We start from the raw sequence: 17,596 nt of genomic DNA, 5'->3' as shown, positions 1-17,596 counted from the left end.
ATTATGCTCCTTAATTGGGAGCTTACGTGCCTCACTATGCAGCTTTTCGACTGGAGACATCAAGAGGCATCCTGTCGTAGTTCGGAGAAAAGTAATCTGATATGTTTGCATCTTTCTCGTCTGAGTTTCACCGCATTTAAGCGACCATATTGGTGCGGAGTAGTTAAGGACCGGTCGGCCGATTATCTTGTATGTTGCCAACAACGTCTTTTTGTCTTTTCCCCATGTTCTGTCAGTTAGCGACTTCAGGATTTTGGTGCAGCTATGTCCTTTGGCAATAATCGCGGTCGCATGAGGAGTAAGGAAGGACAGGCAGAAGAAATTCACACCTAAAATTTTAGGGTTTTTGATATTCGGATTATTAACGCCATCGACTGAAATATTTGGGTCAATTATGTATTCATTCGTCCAGCTTGTGAATATGATCGCTGTGGACTTAATGTGGGAGACTTACTTAGTACGTTTGAACACATATCATCGTTTCCACTGCGCGACATAATTATCAAACAATCATGATAGAAATTCCCTTAGGTCGTTGCGGGAGTTTCGATATGTAGAAGTTAAACAGTAACTGAGAGAGGACACCATCCTCTTGTTTAACTCTTCTCAGTTTGGAGTTTTTACCTTCGAGTTTTTACCTCGAAAAAGTAGGGATAATTGATGAACGCTCAGTTAGATCACAGTCCACATGTTCAGTCCTAGAGGGAGCGTAGATTTTTCGATGTCCTCAAGTAACGTCGTGTGATTGACTATGTCAAAGACTTTTGACAATTTCAACGCGACGAGGATCGTCCTCTCGCAGGATGGTTTTTGGTTAAGGCCATGAACTATCTGTTCGCTAAGTGCTGTGCACTTTTCGGAAGCCATGCTGGTGGTTTGCTAGTTTGAAGTACAAGCTGAAGGAGTGAGTTTTGAGTCAGAATGCACTGTGAAAGCTTCATGGATCATAAATCCTTCCGAATTACTAGAAACTAATCTTTCTTTAAAAGCAAAAATTTGCGCAATTGCCCAAAGCCGTTTCCAGGTATAAATGTTTTTTTATTTCAGTCTTTAAAGAGTATAATATTCAGTTAATTTTGCTCTCAAAACAAAGGTAGGGCAAATTAAATTTCAGAAAGTAAACAGTATTTGATTTATTTGTATTACTGGCGACCTTAACAGCTATTTGGTAGCCCCATTATTTAAAAAAAATGTAATTAATATTACAGTAGTGAGAAATTTATTTTTAAACAATTTTTTTACTTTGTTCGCTAGCGCGTAAAGTCCTCGGGCAGCTGTCAACGATGGAAAAAATACACACACCGTCACGCTGCCCTGAATAATTGTCGAGCATTAATGAAGTATGTGATTAAAATTGTATTAAAACAGCGCCTGTGAGCTGAAATGCAAACATGCACACACACGCACACTCATGCGAAAATAAATTGCACACGAGTGCAAGCGATTTTGTGCCAGTAATATCTCAGCAACAAAGCAAATGAGATTTTACGCAATCGGCGAAAACTGCAAGCGTTCCTTGCATATACATATGTGTGTGTGTGTGAGTGCCTGAGTGCGAACGAAGCACCTGTGTGTGCGTACACCGGTGAAAATTGCACTTAATTATGGAAAATAAAAAAAATATCAACAACATATATGTATATATATATAGGATATTTTGCCAATGGTGTTGTTTTTTTTTTGCTTTTGCACACGGCAATATGAAAATTAATAACAAAATGTAAAAGAAATTAATGAGATTTTCTTTTCAAAAAGTGTGGCAGCACACATATAATGTTGTTTGCGGCATGTTACACAAACCTACAAACCTATAAAACTGCTTATATATCTATATGCATATAAGAATGTATGTATGTAGGCGCGTGCTGATTGGAAAATCGTAAAAGAGTTGCAGTGTAATTACAAAAACACAAACATGCTCACATTTACATGTATTTTTTATTAAAATTCGCTTTAAATAACCACCGTATCAATAGAAATCACGCACGCACACAATTACAGATACTGCAACAACCTGTAAGTGCGTTGTAAATCTTCCAGCAGCTTCTTAATACTTCAGCTTCTGCTCATTAGTTGGCGGTATTGCTGATTTCTTCAATTAAAAACTTGCCTGTCATCGATGTATTTACCTCAATTAACGGTATTTTAGTAACGTATAAAGCAATTGAAATCTACGACTTCATTAGTTTAAGCAAAATATAACGGTTCAATGTCTGCTTTTTATCGGTAAACTTATTATCAATTTCTTTGCGATTTTGATGAGACTTCATTAACGAATTTCATGCAATGCATTGGCATCAGCTGAATATTGCTTTCAAAGAATCCACTTCGAGTGTGTCAACTTCAATTCTGAGTAAGTACTGTTGCCACAAATATTTAACGGTACTTAAAACGCATAATCGAACTCAAAATTTATGCAACTACTGTGAGGGAGTGGTTTCGGTACTTGTAAATTGTATAATTAATTAATGCTTAATTAATGAGAAATTCTCATATTTCTACTCAATAATTGATTAATCACTATTGCTTGTCAAGTCAAATATAATAGAAATGTGATAGAAATCTTCACTTGACATAATGAAGCTTCGAGAGCATTCGAAATGTATTTTGCAAAAACTTGTATTAAAAGTTTCTGACATAAGCTTGTGTTGAAAGCTTATCTAAAGTAGATTAATGAGAGCTTTTTAGAAGCTTTTCAAAATATATGTATTTGCCAATTAACTTAATTTAAGAGTTCTTTAAAACGTCTGTCCGATCCTCAAGCTGGATAACAGTCAAATGCTGTCTGATCAAATTTTACTCGGACTGGTATATTTTAAAGCTTCGAAAGTATTTCAAGTAAATTTTGGAAAAGCTTGTGTTAAAAGTTGATCTAAAGAAACTTAATGAGAGCTTTTTAGAACCTTTTCAAAATTTATTTGCCATTTCACTAAATTTAAGAATTCTCTAAAACGTCTGTCTTATCCCTAAGCTGGATAATAGTAAAATGCAGTTGATCAAATTTGATTTGGACTTGGAAACTCTCGTTCCTTTTAACAGCGCAAACCAAATGGATACAAAAACTTTAATCACAATTTTCCAATAAGTGCCAAGGTTAGATTAATCTGGCAGGCCAATGAGCCACTCATAGACCAGTTTTGGTTCTTTGTGATATCAGATAGAATTCAATTAATAGTCCATAAGAAGTAGTTATCCTTTAAGATGTCTGCGGTTGACGGAAATATTAACAAAATCTGTGGCCTCACTATCGAAACCTCCTCCACAGTACCCCAGATGTTTCCAGCGTTGTCTTGCCAATGCGGGACAAGTGCACAAGAGATTATCCATTGTTTCTCTGGTGTCTTGAATTGAACATTTTCTGCAGCCTTCTCCATCTGTCAGACCCATTCTGCGGGCGTGTGTCGTCACCAGACCAATCATGGTCCTACAACCTCTTCCACCGAGTGCCAATAGGTATTTCGTGTACTTCCGATCTACCTCTTTGTATATGCCTTTGGCAGTTTTGCATCCAAGTAGCACGTTCCATGGCGTTTTGCTACTGTCCAGATCGGCGTTTAGACAATGCATGGGTTGCCCAATGCTGATCACGTTTTCGGGTGTTAGCCGAACACCATTCTTGAGAATCTCGACTTCTATTTCATTGCCCTCTACGGCTTTGTGATCTGGCACCCATTAGAAGTGAAATTGTTTGCTTCTGTCAACATTTTCCAATGCTGCCCTGCTTCTCAAGACACTTTTGGCTGATATGCCATACGAGGCCTTGATTGCTGTTGGGCTGTCTACGTAGATGTTGACTCTGGAATTGCCTGCAGGTGCATTAGAGGCCATGTCCGCGGCTTTCCCTATATCAAAGACCTCAGCTTAAAATATACTTCAGTAATCCGTCAACTTAAAAGCCTAACATTAGACAGTATATCTCCGCCCAAACTCCATCTTCCATTTTCGAGCTATCAGTATAAATGTTTAAAGTATTGCGCATAGCTAAGCGCCAAGTTCGTTGACGACGCGCAAAGTTTGTCTGACGATTTTTACCACGGAAAATTAAATGATCAACGAATTAGCATAAAATTTTGTGTTTCCAATGGAAACACAGTGTATGAAAATCATCGTATTGGCATCAGAGAGATAGCAGATGATCTCAACATTGCTTATAACGCGTCTGAACACATTTTCGTTAATATTTTGGGTATAAGGCGAGGTAAAAAAAAAAAAAGAGTTGCTAGACATCGTAGCTGAGAGACGTAGCGAATGAGCCGAAATCGAAAAAATCACGTCAAAATCTGTCAGAAATCATCGTTTTCTTGGATTACCGCTGTGTGGTTCATCATGAATTCTGTACACAGAGTCAAAGAGTGGAGAGAGTATGTATACTACTTGGACATTTTGAAACGTTTGCCACCCAAGACCCGATTTGGGGACAAAAAGTTCATGGATTATTTACCTCGTTAGTGCACCGTCACATTCTCTAGTATTATTGCGACTGGCCTTTTGACCAAACACGAAGCAAGAGTCATTGCTCAGCCAACGCTTTCGTCCCACTTGGCTCCCTGTGAGTTTTTTTGTGTTCTCGAAATGGAAAAGCTCGCTGCGGGGAACGCACCTTGAGTCCATTGAAAACATCAAAAGTCATTTGCTGAACTCACTGAAGCCATCCCATCCCAGCCGAGATTTATGGCAACTGTACAGAAAATAGAAATAATCGGTGGTTTGGTCCGAGAGAAACCAATTTTGTTGGCGGTAATAAAGATTTGTATAAAAATATGTGAAAAGTAATTTTTTTTCAGTCCGGGTCAAGTTTGATCAGTTGGTAGATGTAAGAAATGCGAAATACAACATATTATTTACAACAACTTTATTTTGATCATGCAGTTGGTATGTAAGTTATATGCAATAGCGTGCCGTTCTGAAAGCTATGCCCGTCTGTCTGTCGGTATATACGCGAACTAGTCACGCAATTTGTGAGACAACGATCTGAAAATTTTCACATGTGCTTTCTCTCCCAAGGAGCTGTTCATTTGTAGCTACCGTCGATATCAGACCACTATAGCATATAGCTTCCATACAAGTTGAACAATCGGAATCACGTGCTTGAATGAAAAGTTTGAGTTTGTGCAGATATCTTCATATACTTGTATATGTACCATACAAACTCACCGATCAAAATCGAAGTATTCTGAAGAACCTTTTAAGCTTGTGAAGGGTGCAACCGAAGTTAATGTATTTTCTTGTTTTAATTAATTTTTATTTTTTTTTTCGACAGGTGGCAAGGCTTCAACAAAAAAAATTAAAATAAAGCATTCCTAAACATATTGACTAAAATTTCCTTAGATTGGCACTCGTTTTGAAATTGTAGACCGGGAAATATTTTCCTCGGTGGCACCACTATTTTTGTATTTTATATTACTGTGTTTTCAGAAACCGTATTTGTACTTTCTCAAGGATATCTCACAGTAGTAATTAGTACAGTCAGTCTTAAACTTTCCTCACAAGAAAAACGTTGCATAATTTGTCTGTCAATATAAAGAGCCGAATTTTAATTGATATAAAAGTAAATGTTTTATATCTAAATGAAGCATGATTTTTATATACATAGAAAGGCTTCTTAATTCACATGCGTACTTAACCTAAATTTTTACTCCGACAAATATTTTTATCACCCGCAGTTACAGTGCTAATATATTGTATTGGCAAAAAATTACAATTTGCTAAACAAATACTGTTACCCATTTAATTACTAACATAAATCTGCATAATAAATAAACACTCAAAACCAGCTTACGGTTAGGAGAACTACACACTTATACACCACACGGACCAAAACGTGCATATGTTTTAGAGCGGGTCATTTTACAGGGAGCCAAAGGATCGAAAAAATCGAATATGCGCGAAATGTACTACGGATCATTCTGAACAACTTTGCAAAAGGAACTATGGGTCTAATACCGCTTTTGGGCCAGCGAAGATATTTCGGGATCATAAAAATTTGTTTGTAAGTTTTTGAGATAACCGAATAAATTTTAAACTTTAGGTATATTTTGACATTCTATTGATAGTTTGTTGAAACATCAAAGAACTATATCATTTATCTTCTACATAGCCGATTATGTAGATTTTTTAAACTTCGCTTAAAAAATCGCTCGAAACCGATTTTAGACTCATAGTCTCTTAGGAAAAGTTGTTTAGAATTATCCACAGAAGACATATGTGATATTTTCATATTTTTTTTGGAATATTTGTATTTAAAAAACGACCCGCTCTAACGTGCACTTACACACGCATCCATTCATATGCACTTAAGCGCCGTGCCGGCTTGGATCGAGGTAAAACTAAGCTATGCCATAAAATGCTATAAAAATGAAATCGAAAAATAACTGTATTGTGGTTAAGCTCAATATTTGTTTTAACAAAAGCATAACGGAAAAAATTACATAAGGAAAAGACAAAAAGTAATAATGGAAAAAATAAAATTGCGAAAAGCATTTCAAACGTTCGCCATTTTTCGAATTTCCAATATTTCTGTGTGTTTTCGTTTTTACTCGGACAGTTTTCTCTTTACAATTTTTTTGTGTTTTTTATCTTTTTTTGATTTGCTCTTTTTTTTGTCTTTTTTATCGAACCAATAAAATATTGAGAAATAAATGGGTCAACGGTGTCGCTGTCAATGCTTTCGGTTTTTTGGCGAATTGCAGCTGCAATATTTGCAATTTACAGTTACCCATTTAAAATGGCTGTATGAGAGTGTGTTTGTGTATGTGTGCAAAGGCTAGCATACTAGTCGCTTTTCTTTATCTCTACTCGGAATTTATTTATTTGCACTAAAAATTTACACTCACACACACGCACACGCAGGCAAATATTGCAACAATTTCACTTTAGTTGCACTCTTCTATGCTGACCATTTCGCGTTTGTTTACATTTTGTTGGGTGCCTCATGTTTTATTTTTTACATTTTTCACCTTTTTATAATTCGATTTTTAGCTAGTTTCGTTTATTCAACATTCATTTCATATACAAATACACACAAGTACATAGAGATACTCACCAATACACGCCGATAGAGCAGACGCACCTCCTGCAGCGGCGGATAGCTATCTATTTTCCATGTCAGATTGTAGCTGTCCGATGAGCGACCCCATTTCGGTGAGTAGAATTCAGCTGGGCCCGGGCGCCCAGACAGCTCCATGTACTTGCGCGAGCGTCCGAGTGAGTTATCGGCTACACAGCTGCAATGTAATTGGTATTTATTATTTATTTGTTATTTGTTATTGTTGTGAGTGTTGAGTGGATTAAAAGTAAAAAATAAAACGGTGCGCTGAAGCGAGGAATTAAGCACAGCGCATACAATATGTAACTAATGTTAATAAATTTCAAGTACATTCATATATACACACAGATATATACATACTAGGGTGATTCAAAAAAAATTTTTTTTTTGTTTCTCAATTGGTACTCGCAAAAATAGATTCCTAGACACCTCTAAGAAAGCCTCTCCAAATATGAGTTTTTAATTGTAACGGGAAGGTCCTCCGCCTAACGGTTTTCTATTTCTTCTTATTATCAGTTAGAAAAATTTATATCTCGCTTCCAACTACTTGAAAAAATATCTTGTTAATTAGGTTTTGTAGGAAATTGAATGCTCTAAAATATAGTCCTTTATGATTTTTTCGTAAACCCAACCGTTTAAAAGATATTAACAGTTGAAATTTGACTATTTTGGGAAAATTTTTTTATTTCTTATGAATTTTATAACTCAATGAAAAAAAAATATTATGAATAGATTTTTGGAGAGGCTTTCTTAGAGGTGTCTAGGAACCCATTTTTCAGGGTACCAAACGAAAAAAAAAAAAAATTTTTTTTTGAATCACCCTAATATGCATTGATGTTTGACGATGAATATCTCGTAAACGCTTAACTTAATCGAAATACCATAGTAGACCATTTTTGTTTCATCATTCATCTTAATTTTCTTTCATTGAGTTATAAAATTAATAAGAAATAAAGAATTTTTCCAAAAATAGTCAAATTTCAACCGTTAATATCTTTTAAACGGTTGGGTTTACGAAAAAATCATAAAGGACTATATTTTAGAGCATTCAATTTCCTACAAAACCTAATTAACAAGATATTTTTTCAAGTAGTTGGAAGCGAGATATAAATTTTTCTATCTGATAATATGAAAAAATAGAAAACCGTTAGGCGGAGGACCTTCCCGTTACAATTAAAAACTCATATTTGGAGAGGCTTTCTTAGAGGTGTCTAGGAACATATTTTTGCGAGTACCAATTGAAAAAAAAAAAAAAAATTTTTTTGAATCACCCTAATACATACAGATACATATGTATGGCTTCATGAAGCAAAATATTTTGAACCCTGTGGTCTAGTCCTTCAAGTTTCGAGATATCGATCCGAAATCTCGCCCACCTAGTTTTGTTGTCAAAAAGCTGCTCTTTTGTCGATACTACCGTTATTGGACCTCCATAGCATGTAGCTGTCATAAAACTGACCGAACAAAAGCCAGATCTTGTATGGAGAACTTTTTTATTTGACAACATACATATACTCACGAAACTTGGCAAGAATTATTACCTATAACAACAGTACAATCTCCGAAAACATTATTTAGATTCGATCGTTGTTGCATATAGCTAGTTATATAGTGACCGATCACGAATCATGTTCTTATATGGAAACTTCTTTATTTGTGTAGGGTATTACAGCTTCTGTTCAACCGCAGTTAACGTTTTTTCTCTTCTTTTTTAGCTGTCAGCCTTATTAATGTTTTTGGGGCAGTAATGGCGGCGTCAGGTGTGTGTGTAAATATGAAAATGTGCTTTTTATTTCATTTTATTTATTTACACGTGGAAAAAGGTCACCGGTTGCCTTAATAAATTATGGCCGGTAAATTGTTTTTGGCCACATTAAAGTTGTTGGCCTTTACTGGTTAATAATATATTGTATATTTCACAAAAGCAGAGATAAAATAAAATTAATAAGTTTTTCCCAAAGCAAACTACATTTTAAATACTTTTTTTTGTATAAAAAATTTCGTTTAGGCATCTAAAGTGTTCAAAGTGAGTGAAGTTTTAAGGTTATATATTTTTTCGTTCACAACTTTGAGTAGAAAACCAGCAGTGGCTTTATTTCTGAGTATTTCTTAAAATTTTATGACCGCCGTCGCATATTTCTTCGTCGCCATATCTTCGAACAAAGTATGATAAATTTAGCCACCAAAGGGAGAACGGCATTGAGAGAATTGTAATACGACTTTAATAAAGATACATGAATTTTAAGTCTAGCACTTTCGACCTTTAAAGAATATATGTACATATATGTATATTCAAATGTATATTCTATGTCTATCTCATACGGTGGCCTCTATCACAAGGAGATATGTCCATTTATCATCGGGAGATAATTTTTTTATAAGAATAAAAGACGAGATATCTTCAAAAATTTTGCTTAGCTTCTTGTCGAAGAAATTATCACAGAATATATGTAGATACATATATTCGTTCGAATACAAGCTGATCGATCGAAATCAGATGCTTGAATGAAAAAATTTTCAGTTGACGAGATATTTCCACGAACTTTATTGTCCAAAGCCAATGATCAATCTACGAGAAATTGTTTAGATCGATTCACTATAGCGTATAGCGCTCATACAAACTGACGATCAAAATTCTTGAAGGGAATCTTTAGTATTTGTGAATGGTATTATTGCTTCGACGCAGAACAATTTAACTTTTCTGTTATTTTTGTTAAATTTTTTGTAAGAAAAAGCTTAATCTTTCAGGAGTTATAGGTCTGGAGTTATGACTTAATACTATCTTCTGTACTTGGATACTGGTTTTCGTAGTTGAAAGTTCTGACTCATGGCTGTCATGATTTTTATATTATTTAAAGGAGGAGTGGAAGAGTGTTATATGGTCTAAATATTCATGAAATGTTTTGTGTGTGCCATGGTATTTAATTGCAGAGTGAAATTTTTTCTCACTTTAGTATATATTGAACGAAATTAATCTAGGACCTTGGACATAATGCTCCTACATATATTGGCTTTCAAAAATCATTACCGTTAACAGAAAATAATACCACAATCCATCAACTAGAATATACTTTACGTCAGACTTTTGCGAATATCTAAGTGAAATGAAACCCTCTCTTCTTGAAACTGAAAAATTTAAAAAAATAAACATACTTTTACATTCGTATATCACTTTTTAATGAAAAATCAGTTTCGAAAAGCTGGTCACAACACAGCTGGACGTTTGAGTACACTATACAAAATGCTTGGCTGAGCGGCTAGATGGCGCTGCTGGCTGTTCAGTGACTTCATGAGCTTAACTGCTATTCTGTATGCTATGTATATTTGTAATTTGGCAAAAACGGTTAATTGTGAGCCAATATTCACTCACTTCAATATTACTTAAACTTTTCTGTCCGCTTCTAACCTCTGCAGGCGCGCCTATATACACATGTGTTATATGTGGTATATCGATATACTCGTTCACATGTATCAGCGTTCTTATAAACTCTTACAACTTTGATATATTCCAGTTCATATGTGAACATATTTAAGTTCTTAATTAATTTATTGCCTTCCTCATGGACTTATCGACCAGCAGTGGACTGCACTGCTGAGTACTCAGCCAAAGGTTTACACATTCACAACTAAAAACTAATTTCATAGCGAAAATGTAATTTCCTTTTTGATTTGGCACAGACAGTCACAGCAGACGCCATACCCTCCTCCAGCTGCTCAAATGACAGCGCAGTCAAATCACAGACAACAGATAACGAAAAACGCCCGCTCACATGCGCACAGGTACACATATGTGAAGAATTAGGCTTATATATACATATCCATGCATATGTGTTATTATATGTGCATAAATAAGCTAACATACACACCCTGTATACGTCAATCAGCGCATTGGCGTGTCAGAGATTTAACTTGAACTTCACATCACTTCACTAATCTCGATGCCGTCGTTGTAGTCGTCGTGGTCTAACTTTCATGCGAAATGTTCAGCAGCAGCCAATATGGCAACTTCCGTTGGACTTTCAACTTTTTTGCTTTATTGTTCGTACGATTTGTGTGTTTCTTTTCCATTATTTTCAACACTTTTTTCGCCACGATTTTGTCTTTCGTTATTATGCTTCAGAGGCAGACAGTTTGACATTGATGTGAAAAAGTTGCTGCCCACACATGCATGACATGAGCACACACACACACACACTCCAAGAGATGAGTACACATATGGACATATGTACATGCAATTCCATGCTCGTGGTGTCACCTGGCGGCATTGACTTGCGCTGATGTGCGGCAAGTATGAGTGGCAAGTAAATGGAAAGTCAGATGACGGTCTCCATGATTTGGCTGCGAAAACTTTGTCCTCCTGTACGGTGAACAAAGGCGGGCAAGATACACAAAAAACAGAACCCAAAACCACCGCAAGCAAACGCAACAAAAATGTATCGAACAAAACAAAAAAGTACTAACTCGATTGACTAAATCAGCGCCGTAAGCGGTAACAAGCAAATAAGCGGGCGGACCAGAACATGAGCAATGATTTGTTGCAAAGCAGAGAGGCAACGTGGCACTACCAGCGCCAGTGGCTAGTGGCTACAGTTTAGTTGTTTTATTTCCTCCTGTCTGTGTCCGCTTTCGTACTTGCATGTTGAGTCAAAACTGTTATCACAAGTCTGGCTTTGTCTCACTCGCTCTTCGCATCAATTTCGGCTTTTTTTTATTTTCTTGATTTTGTTATTATTTTTCTTGATTTTTTTCTTTATTTTTTTTTCCTCCTGCTTTTTTTTACTTTTCCATTTATTTATACGAGTTTGTCCAACTCATCACTCACCTGTAGTTGCCGAAGTCCTCCTGCTGTATGTGTCGTATGGTGAGCGTATGTCGGTTGCCTCTTGTTGACATAATTCGCCTATCGGTCGTTTGTATCGGAAATGAGTTTTGGTACCAGGACACCTGCAATCGTGCGAAAGAAACAAAAAAGTTAGGTTAGAAGAAATGTTCAAGCACAATTAGTTTATACTTGTATGGTTGTGTAAAAGTTAGGTTAGAAAAGAGAGAGAAAATATATTGAGAGTAAACTTGCGTCTATTATATTAGTATTAGTGATTTACTCATATAATATTAAGGAGCAAAATTAAATTTACTATATCCATTTAAAAAGTTCTACAGCCTCTTAGAGTATATTATGTCTAGCTCAAAAAAGTGAGTACTTTTTAAGTAGCTTCTGAGAAGTCAACAGCCGCAAAGCAAAAAAAAATATGTTGGAGAATTTCGGCCCCAATACCGTCAAGTTACACCCAATCCACTCACACACACTTATACATATGGTGCATATGACTTGGTGTGCTGAAGCAAAACAGACTAATGATATTAAGCTCGTAAAGGTAATTGACGTGTAAGGAAGAAGTTTTAATGGAAAACTGTTGAATATACAAAAACAAAAAAATATAAAATAAAATATGGTTTTCTCGAAAACTTGAACTCTTAGCGAAGATATATGCTCAAATATTTTTGAAAGTGTGTACGCTATATTTGTTTGAACTGAAGCTATACGAAAGAACTTTAATAGAATTTTATTCAGCAGTTAATGAAGTCTGACTACTTTAGAATAAAATATTGGCTATGTATAATATTTTGTTGCTGTTATTGTTTTACGTCTCTAAATTTCTACTAAAGTTGGGAAATTTGGTGATTCTATTGAACTGCATATCCAAAAGTAGCAAGACATTTGGCAAAGATTAGACAGAAGGGATGAGGTTTTGGATAAGGGAAATGTAGGATAAAAGCAATGAAGGAAAATCCACATGTATCTGGATAACTGCTGAATTTTTCACGCTATCAATTGCGGAATGTACCTTTTCCTTTCCGTTATGCATTATTTGGAACAACTTGAATAGAGGATAGGGCACAATAGAGATGAAAACAAATAAATCCATCATGTTTTGTTTAAGCGAATGGTAGGTTAGGTTTGGGGCAGAAAAAATTTGCTTATGTAGTATTTTTAAATTCTTTTCCCACCAGCTCGGTTGGATGTCTAAAAGTGTGAGTTTCAAAATGCTTATGATTATCAAGAAGGAAGTGTTGAAATGCTTTCAACTCGTCAGCATCTCTAGCTGGAAATCAGTACGATTTTCAACTTTACAGCGTGGACGCCGATAGGGCTGTGTCCTATTAGAATCCCCACACTTTAGTGCGACTACGCTTATTGACAATAGAGAGTTCACTGGATCTCTAACACTTTATTTTGGGTCAAAAGGATTTTGTGACCGCGCTTGTACTGATGGTAGCACAGCGCTGGCCAAACTCCTGTGAAGCTCAACTATCTAGTAAAAGAAACACGATAAGAGTGGAGCACCAACGCCGTATCATTCTAATAACAGCCTGGTTAGTGTACCTTCCCTTGCCAGTTCTTCAGCTCTACAGTTATTTGCGATTCCGGTGTAGTCTGGCACCCACACTAGTCGTATGCCATTGATAACGAGATTAGACATTACTTAACCAGCCTGGAATGCAGGGTTAGTGAGTACAAATCTAGTATCCTCACCCTGTTATCAGATCAAAATAGTCACTTCTCTCCAGGAGGCTGCGCTCCGTTGTAGTAACCTATTTTAATGACAGCAGCCGTAGATTGAACAACATTACAATAGTCAGAAAGTCTGAAACTAAAGTGAGAGTTGCTGACAATATAGAACTACACCAAATTAATTTCAAATTATGTTTATTTTCATCCGTAGCATTGACTAAGTTATATGAGTTTGTTTTTATAAGTATAATTAGATTTAAATGAGTCAAATTTTAGTTTATTTTAATACTAGTCATTGACTAACCTAATATGAAATGTGTTTATTTGAGTAATATGATAAAAAAGTACTGAATTTTGTATAATTTAGTATTTAAAAATCTGTTGTTTGAAGTAGAGTTTGCAGTAAGTGCCACATTAAGAAGCGAAAGTGTACTTAAAATTGTACAAAAATCTCAAAAATTTGAAATTTATTTCATTTGTTCGATTTTTCATGTGTATAGTAATTGAATAACACAAAGAATTTAATAAAATATACTTTTCATATCATATAATTTAGTTAATTTTGCATAAGCTATACATAGGTACACCATGTCGTATGCGTAATATTATCGTTAAGGACATAAGCGAATTTTGTGAATAGTAAAGCAAATAAAAATATTCTAAAAATATTTGTACACAAATATTACAGAAAAATATATAATACCCAAACAATATACATATTTATACACAGTTTTCGAAGTGACAATGAAATTGAGAAGTATGCTTACTACGATTGGGCTGTATAAATTCTGCTAGCTAATTTATATAAAACGCGTTTAATTTACCTCACATAACTGTATATAATTTTGAAAAATTATAGATAATTTTTAAAATAATATTATACAATATAAGCCTAATTTGATACTATCATATGTATGCATTAAAAATTGGGTGCCACTGCGTATGAGTAACATTTAATTATTGCATTCTAAATAGTTTTAAATGAGAAAATATGCATAATAATCTAAAAATCCACAAAAATGTAGAGCAATATAGCTTCAAACTCACCGTGGCCACCGGATCAGCGTAAACTATGCACACCAGCTTTGCTTCGAAGCCCTCACCGGAATGTATCCATGACTTCTCCACTTGTATGTCCGGTGGATCTGCAAGAAAAGTCAAAAGTAAACACTTTTAAGTGATTAAATATTAAAACATAAATAACATAATTGGCTACATAATGAAAGAAATGTAATAATTGTAAAATTATCTGCGCATTTTTGCCAAACCAAGCGTCAAGCACGCGCACTATACAACTATATAGCCGTATTACTCGTAAAAAGGGCGCAATAAGAGGACGTAAGAAATCATTTATCTGCACACGAGAGACTCGTTAAGTGTGGAAATTGCAACGTGCGCTTATATAATAGTTTTCATGCAACAAAAAGCAGTAATATTTTCAGCATTTCTTATAATATGAAGCACTGCATGCAATTGCCGTTGTAACCGTGTAAAAAAGCGGTATAAAGAAAGCTACATAGCTGGCGTTATGTAAGAAAATATGTACTGCTCGCATGCGAGAATTCATGAAATTTCCAACTGATTTATCAAATATAAGTTTCCACTTTTCAATTTGAATGAGGCATGCAGCGTAACGAATTGTTCGCCGGAATGCATGAGAGCGAAGCCATGAGCGCGATATGTGGCGTTGAGAGGCAAAGTGAACACACACACATACACGCAGACATTTACATTTCTTGCTTTATGTGTAATATATATTTTTACAAGCCTTTATGCTACGCTTTTATTCCGTTTTTTTTTTGTTGCCCCCGCCAACTCAGCGCGCAAACGACCTGCTGGCTTTTTAGCATTTTCGTTTGCGCTTTGGTGTTTTTGCACTTTACGGAAAGTTATTTGCATATCGCACAATGCTGCCACTTAAAATTTTTTTTTAGCTATTTCGGCACTCGCCCTCAACGGCGGGTCCTTCGCCCACGTTGCAACACATTCTTGGAAGAACATTTTCATGCCACTGAGGTCTTAAGTGTGTTGTGCGTGGGAAAATGTATGAACCTCATACATACATTCAAACCCATATGTGTTTTCTATGCGTCTGCTTCGACTACTTCTTCTCATTCCGCTTCTCGTTTGCATCTTTTAGCGTTGCCTTAAATTATTTGTACATTTATCTTTCGAAGCGCATAATCATTCCCGAAAGTCGCAGTAGTTGTAGCACACAGTGCAAAAAACAACAAAAACAGCAAAAAAAGTGAATTTTGAAAGTCTCAACGCGCTTTTGATGAATGGAAAAATGTCGGTAACGAAATGAAGTGAAGACGGCGAACTTAACTGCGCACAGAACTAAATCGAGTTGCGGCAGTGGATTTGGTTGCTTGCTGCGAGGAGTAGACTTTAATATTTTTCTCTTCTTGGCATATGAAATTTTGTTGCAAATATGCGCAGAAGACAGTTTTCTTGTCTCGAATTCAATGAAGTTGTTTTTGCCTGTTTCTTGTGCTACTTTTAAGATAATTAAGGAATTGAACGTTTTTTTTAAAGAATTTGAGGGAGTTCAGTTAATGTAGCTAGCAAAATCTTGTAATCGTTGTCAAGGTATCGGTTCTTGCAATCGGAATGAATCCGGACTTATACGCAGCTACGGAGAGTCAAGTCATCGGTTTGTATACTTATATACCGTTCGCCGTTCTTTTAAATTTTTTCTATGAAATAGCTGTATAAATGTATGTGACTTTTAACTTTATGGTAAAATATGCCGAATGCTTAGTAATTTTCGAGATCTTGGTTTTAATTTTATCTGACATAATTTGCAGAACTAAATATTATAATCAAAATAATTTATGAATGTCTAGTTTATTTGAACTTGCGGCGTTCATATTTGATTCGTACACTCAATCATTAAAAGTAAGTATTTTAACACATTCCAAATTTCCACTTGAATGCCTCATTTAATCTATGATTGGAAAGCAAATTACTGAAATTCACTTACATAAAACATCCAAGCGCATATCGACTGTAACCGGTTCACCGACTCCATTGTCTGCGGTGCATTGATATACTCCAGCCTGTTGACGCTCGAGTTTCTCCAGTGTCAGAATTGGACCGTCGCCAATGCGAGCTGATGATTTGCCAGCGCCACTCTATGAAAGTGCAAACAAATGAAAAGTGATTTACTTTCGTTGTATAATCAAAGATTTATTATATGTAAAAAAATATATATGTATATTTGCTAAAAAAATATAGTGTTTTCGAGATAAATTTAAACACCCAAGATTATTGGTGTTCATATATTAGTACAAGTTTGTACTGTCACTTTCATTCTTACTACGTATAATGCCAGGAAGGATTATATACTTCATATTTATGAACAAGTTGTACACACGAAGCGCCTATAAGGACCGCTGTGAATTAAGAAATGCAGAAGTAGACCCATGGATGCCGATCTGAACAATTTCTTCCGATATTACATTATTTTTATGAACAATAACTCATACTAAATTTCGTGAATATATCTTGTCAAATGCAAAAGTTTTCCATACAAGAACTTGATTCCGATCGTTCAGTTTGTATGGCAGCTATATGCTATAGTGGTCCGATGTCGGCAGTTCCAAAAAAAGAGCAGCTTCTTAAAGAGAAAATGAGGTTTACAAAATTTCAAAACGATATCTTAAGAACTGAGGGACTAGTTCGTATATATACAGACAGACGGACAGACAGACGGACATGGTTAAATCGACTCAGCTCAACATACTGATCATTTATATATATATATATATATATATACATATATATATATATATATACATATTTATAGCGTCTCCGACGCTTCGTTACAAACTTCGTGACAAACTTAATATACCCTGTTCAGGGTATAAAGGCATGAAAGATCACAGTTCCATGCCTCCATACTTAAAGGAGATCTTTTAGTCTACAAAAATTATTTAAGAATGCTGAAAGGTTTAGTAATTTGATTAAAAAAATATTTTCTATTTTGGATTTTCATCAGACATCAGTCTTCGGTATTTTCGACAATACCCAAT

At 35.3% G+C, this 17,596-nt stretch overlaps 1 protein-coding gene across 1 annotated transcript in view; it reads right to left on the bottom strand.

Moving 5' to 3' along the window:
* LOC126751672 (hemicentin-2) overlaps positions 1-17,596 on the bottom strand; it is a 268,902-nt gene that overhangs the window by 5,201 nt on the left and 246,105 nt on the right. The window contains exons 6-9 of the mRNA XM_050462126.1: positions 16,546-16,696; positions 14,607-14,704; positions 11,868-11,989; positions 7,043-7,223 (exon numbers count right to left, since the gene is read on the bottom strand). Coding sequence (XP_050318083.1) covers positions 7,043-7,223; positions 11,868-11,989; positions 14,607-14,704; positions 16,546-16,696 — 552 coding nt within the window. The remainder of the gene's footprint in view (positions 1-7,042; positions 7,224-11,867; positions 11,990-14,606; positions 14,705-16,545; positions 16,697-17,596) is intronic.

This window comes from Bactrocera neohumeralis, chromosome 2 (assembly GCF_024586455.1).
Source record: "Bactrocera neohumeralis isolate Rockhampton chromosome 2, APGP_CSIRO_Bneo_wtdbg2-racon-allhic-juicebox.fasta_v2, whole genome shotgun sequence".
NCBI lineage: Eukaryota > Metazoa > Arthropoda > Insecta > Diptera > Tephritidae > Bactrocera > Bactrocera neohumeralis.
The sequence above is the reverse complement of the archived record's forward strand: the minus strand, read 5'-3'. Positions and strand labels throughout refer to the sequence as shown.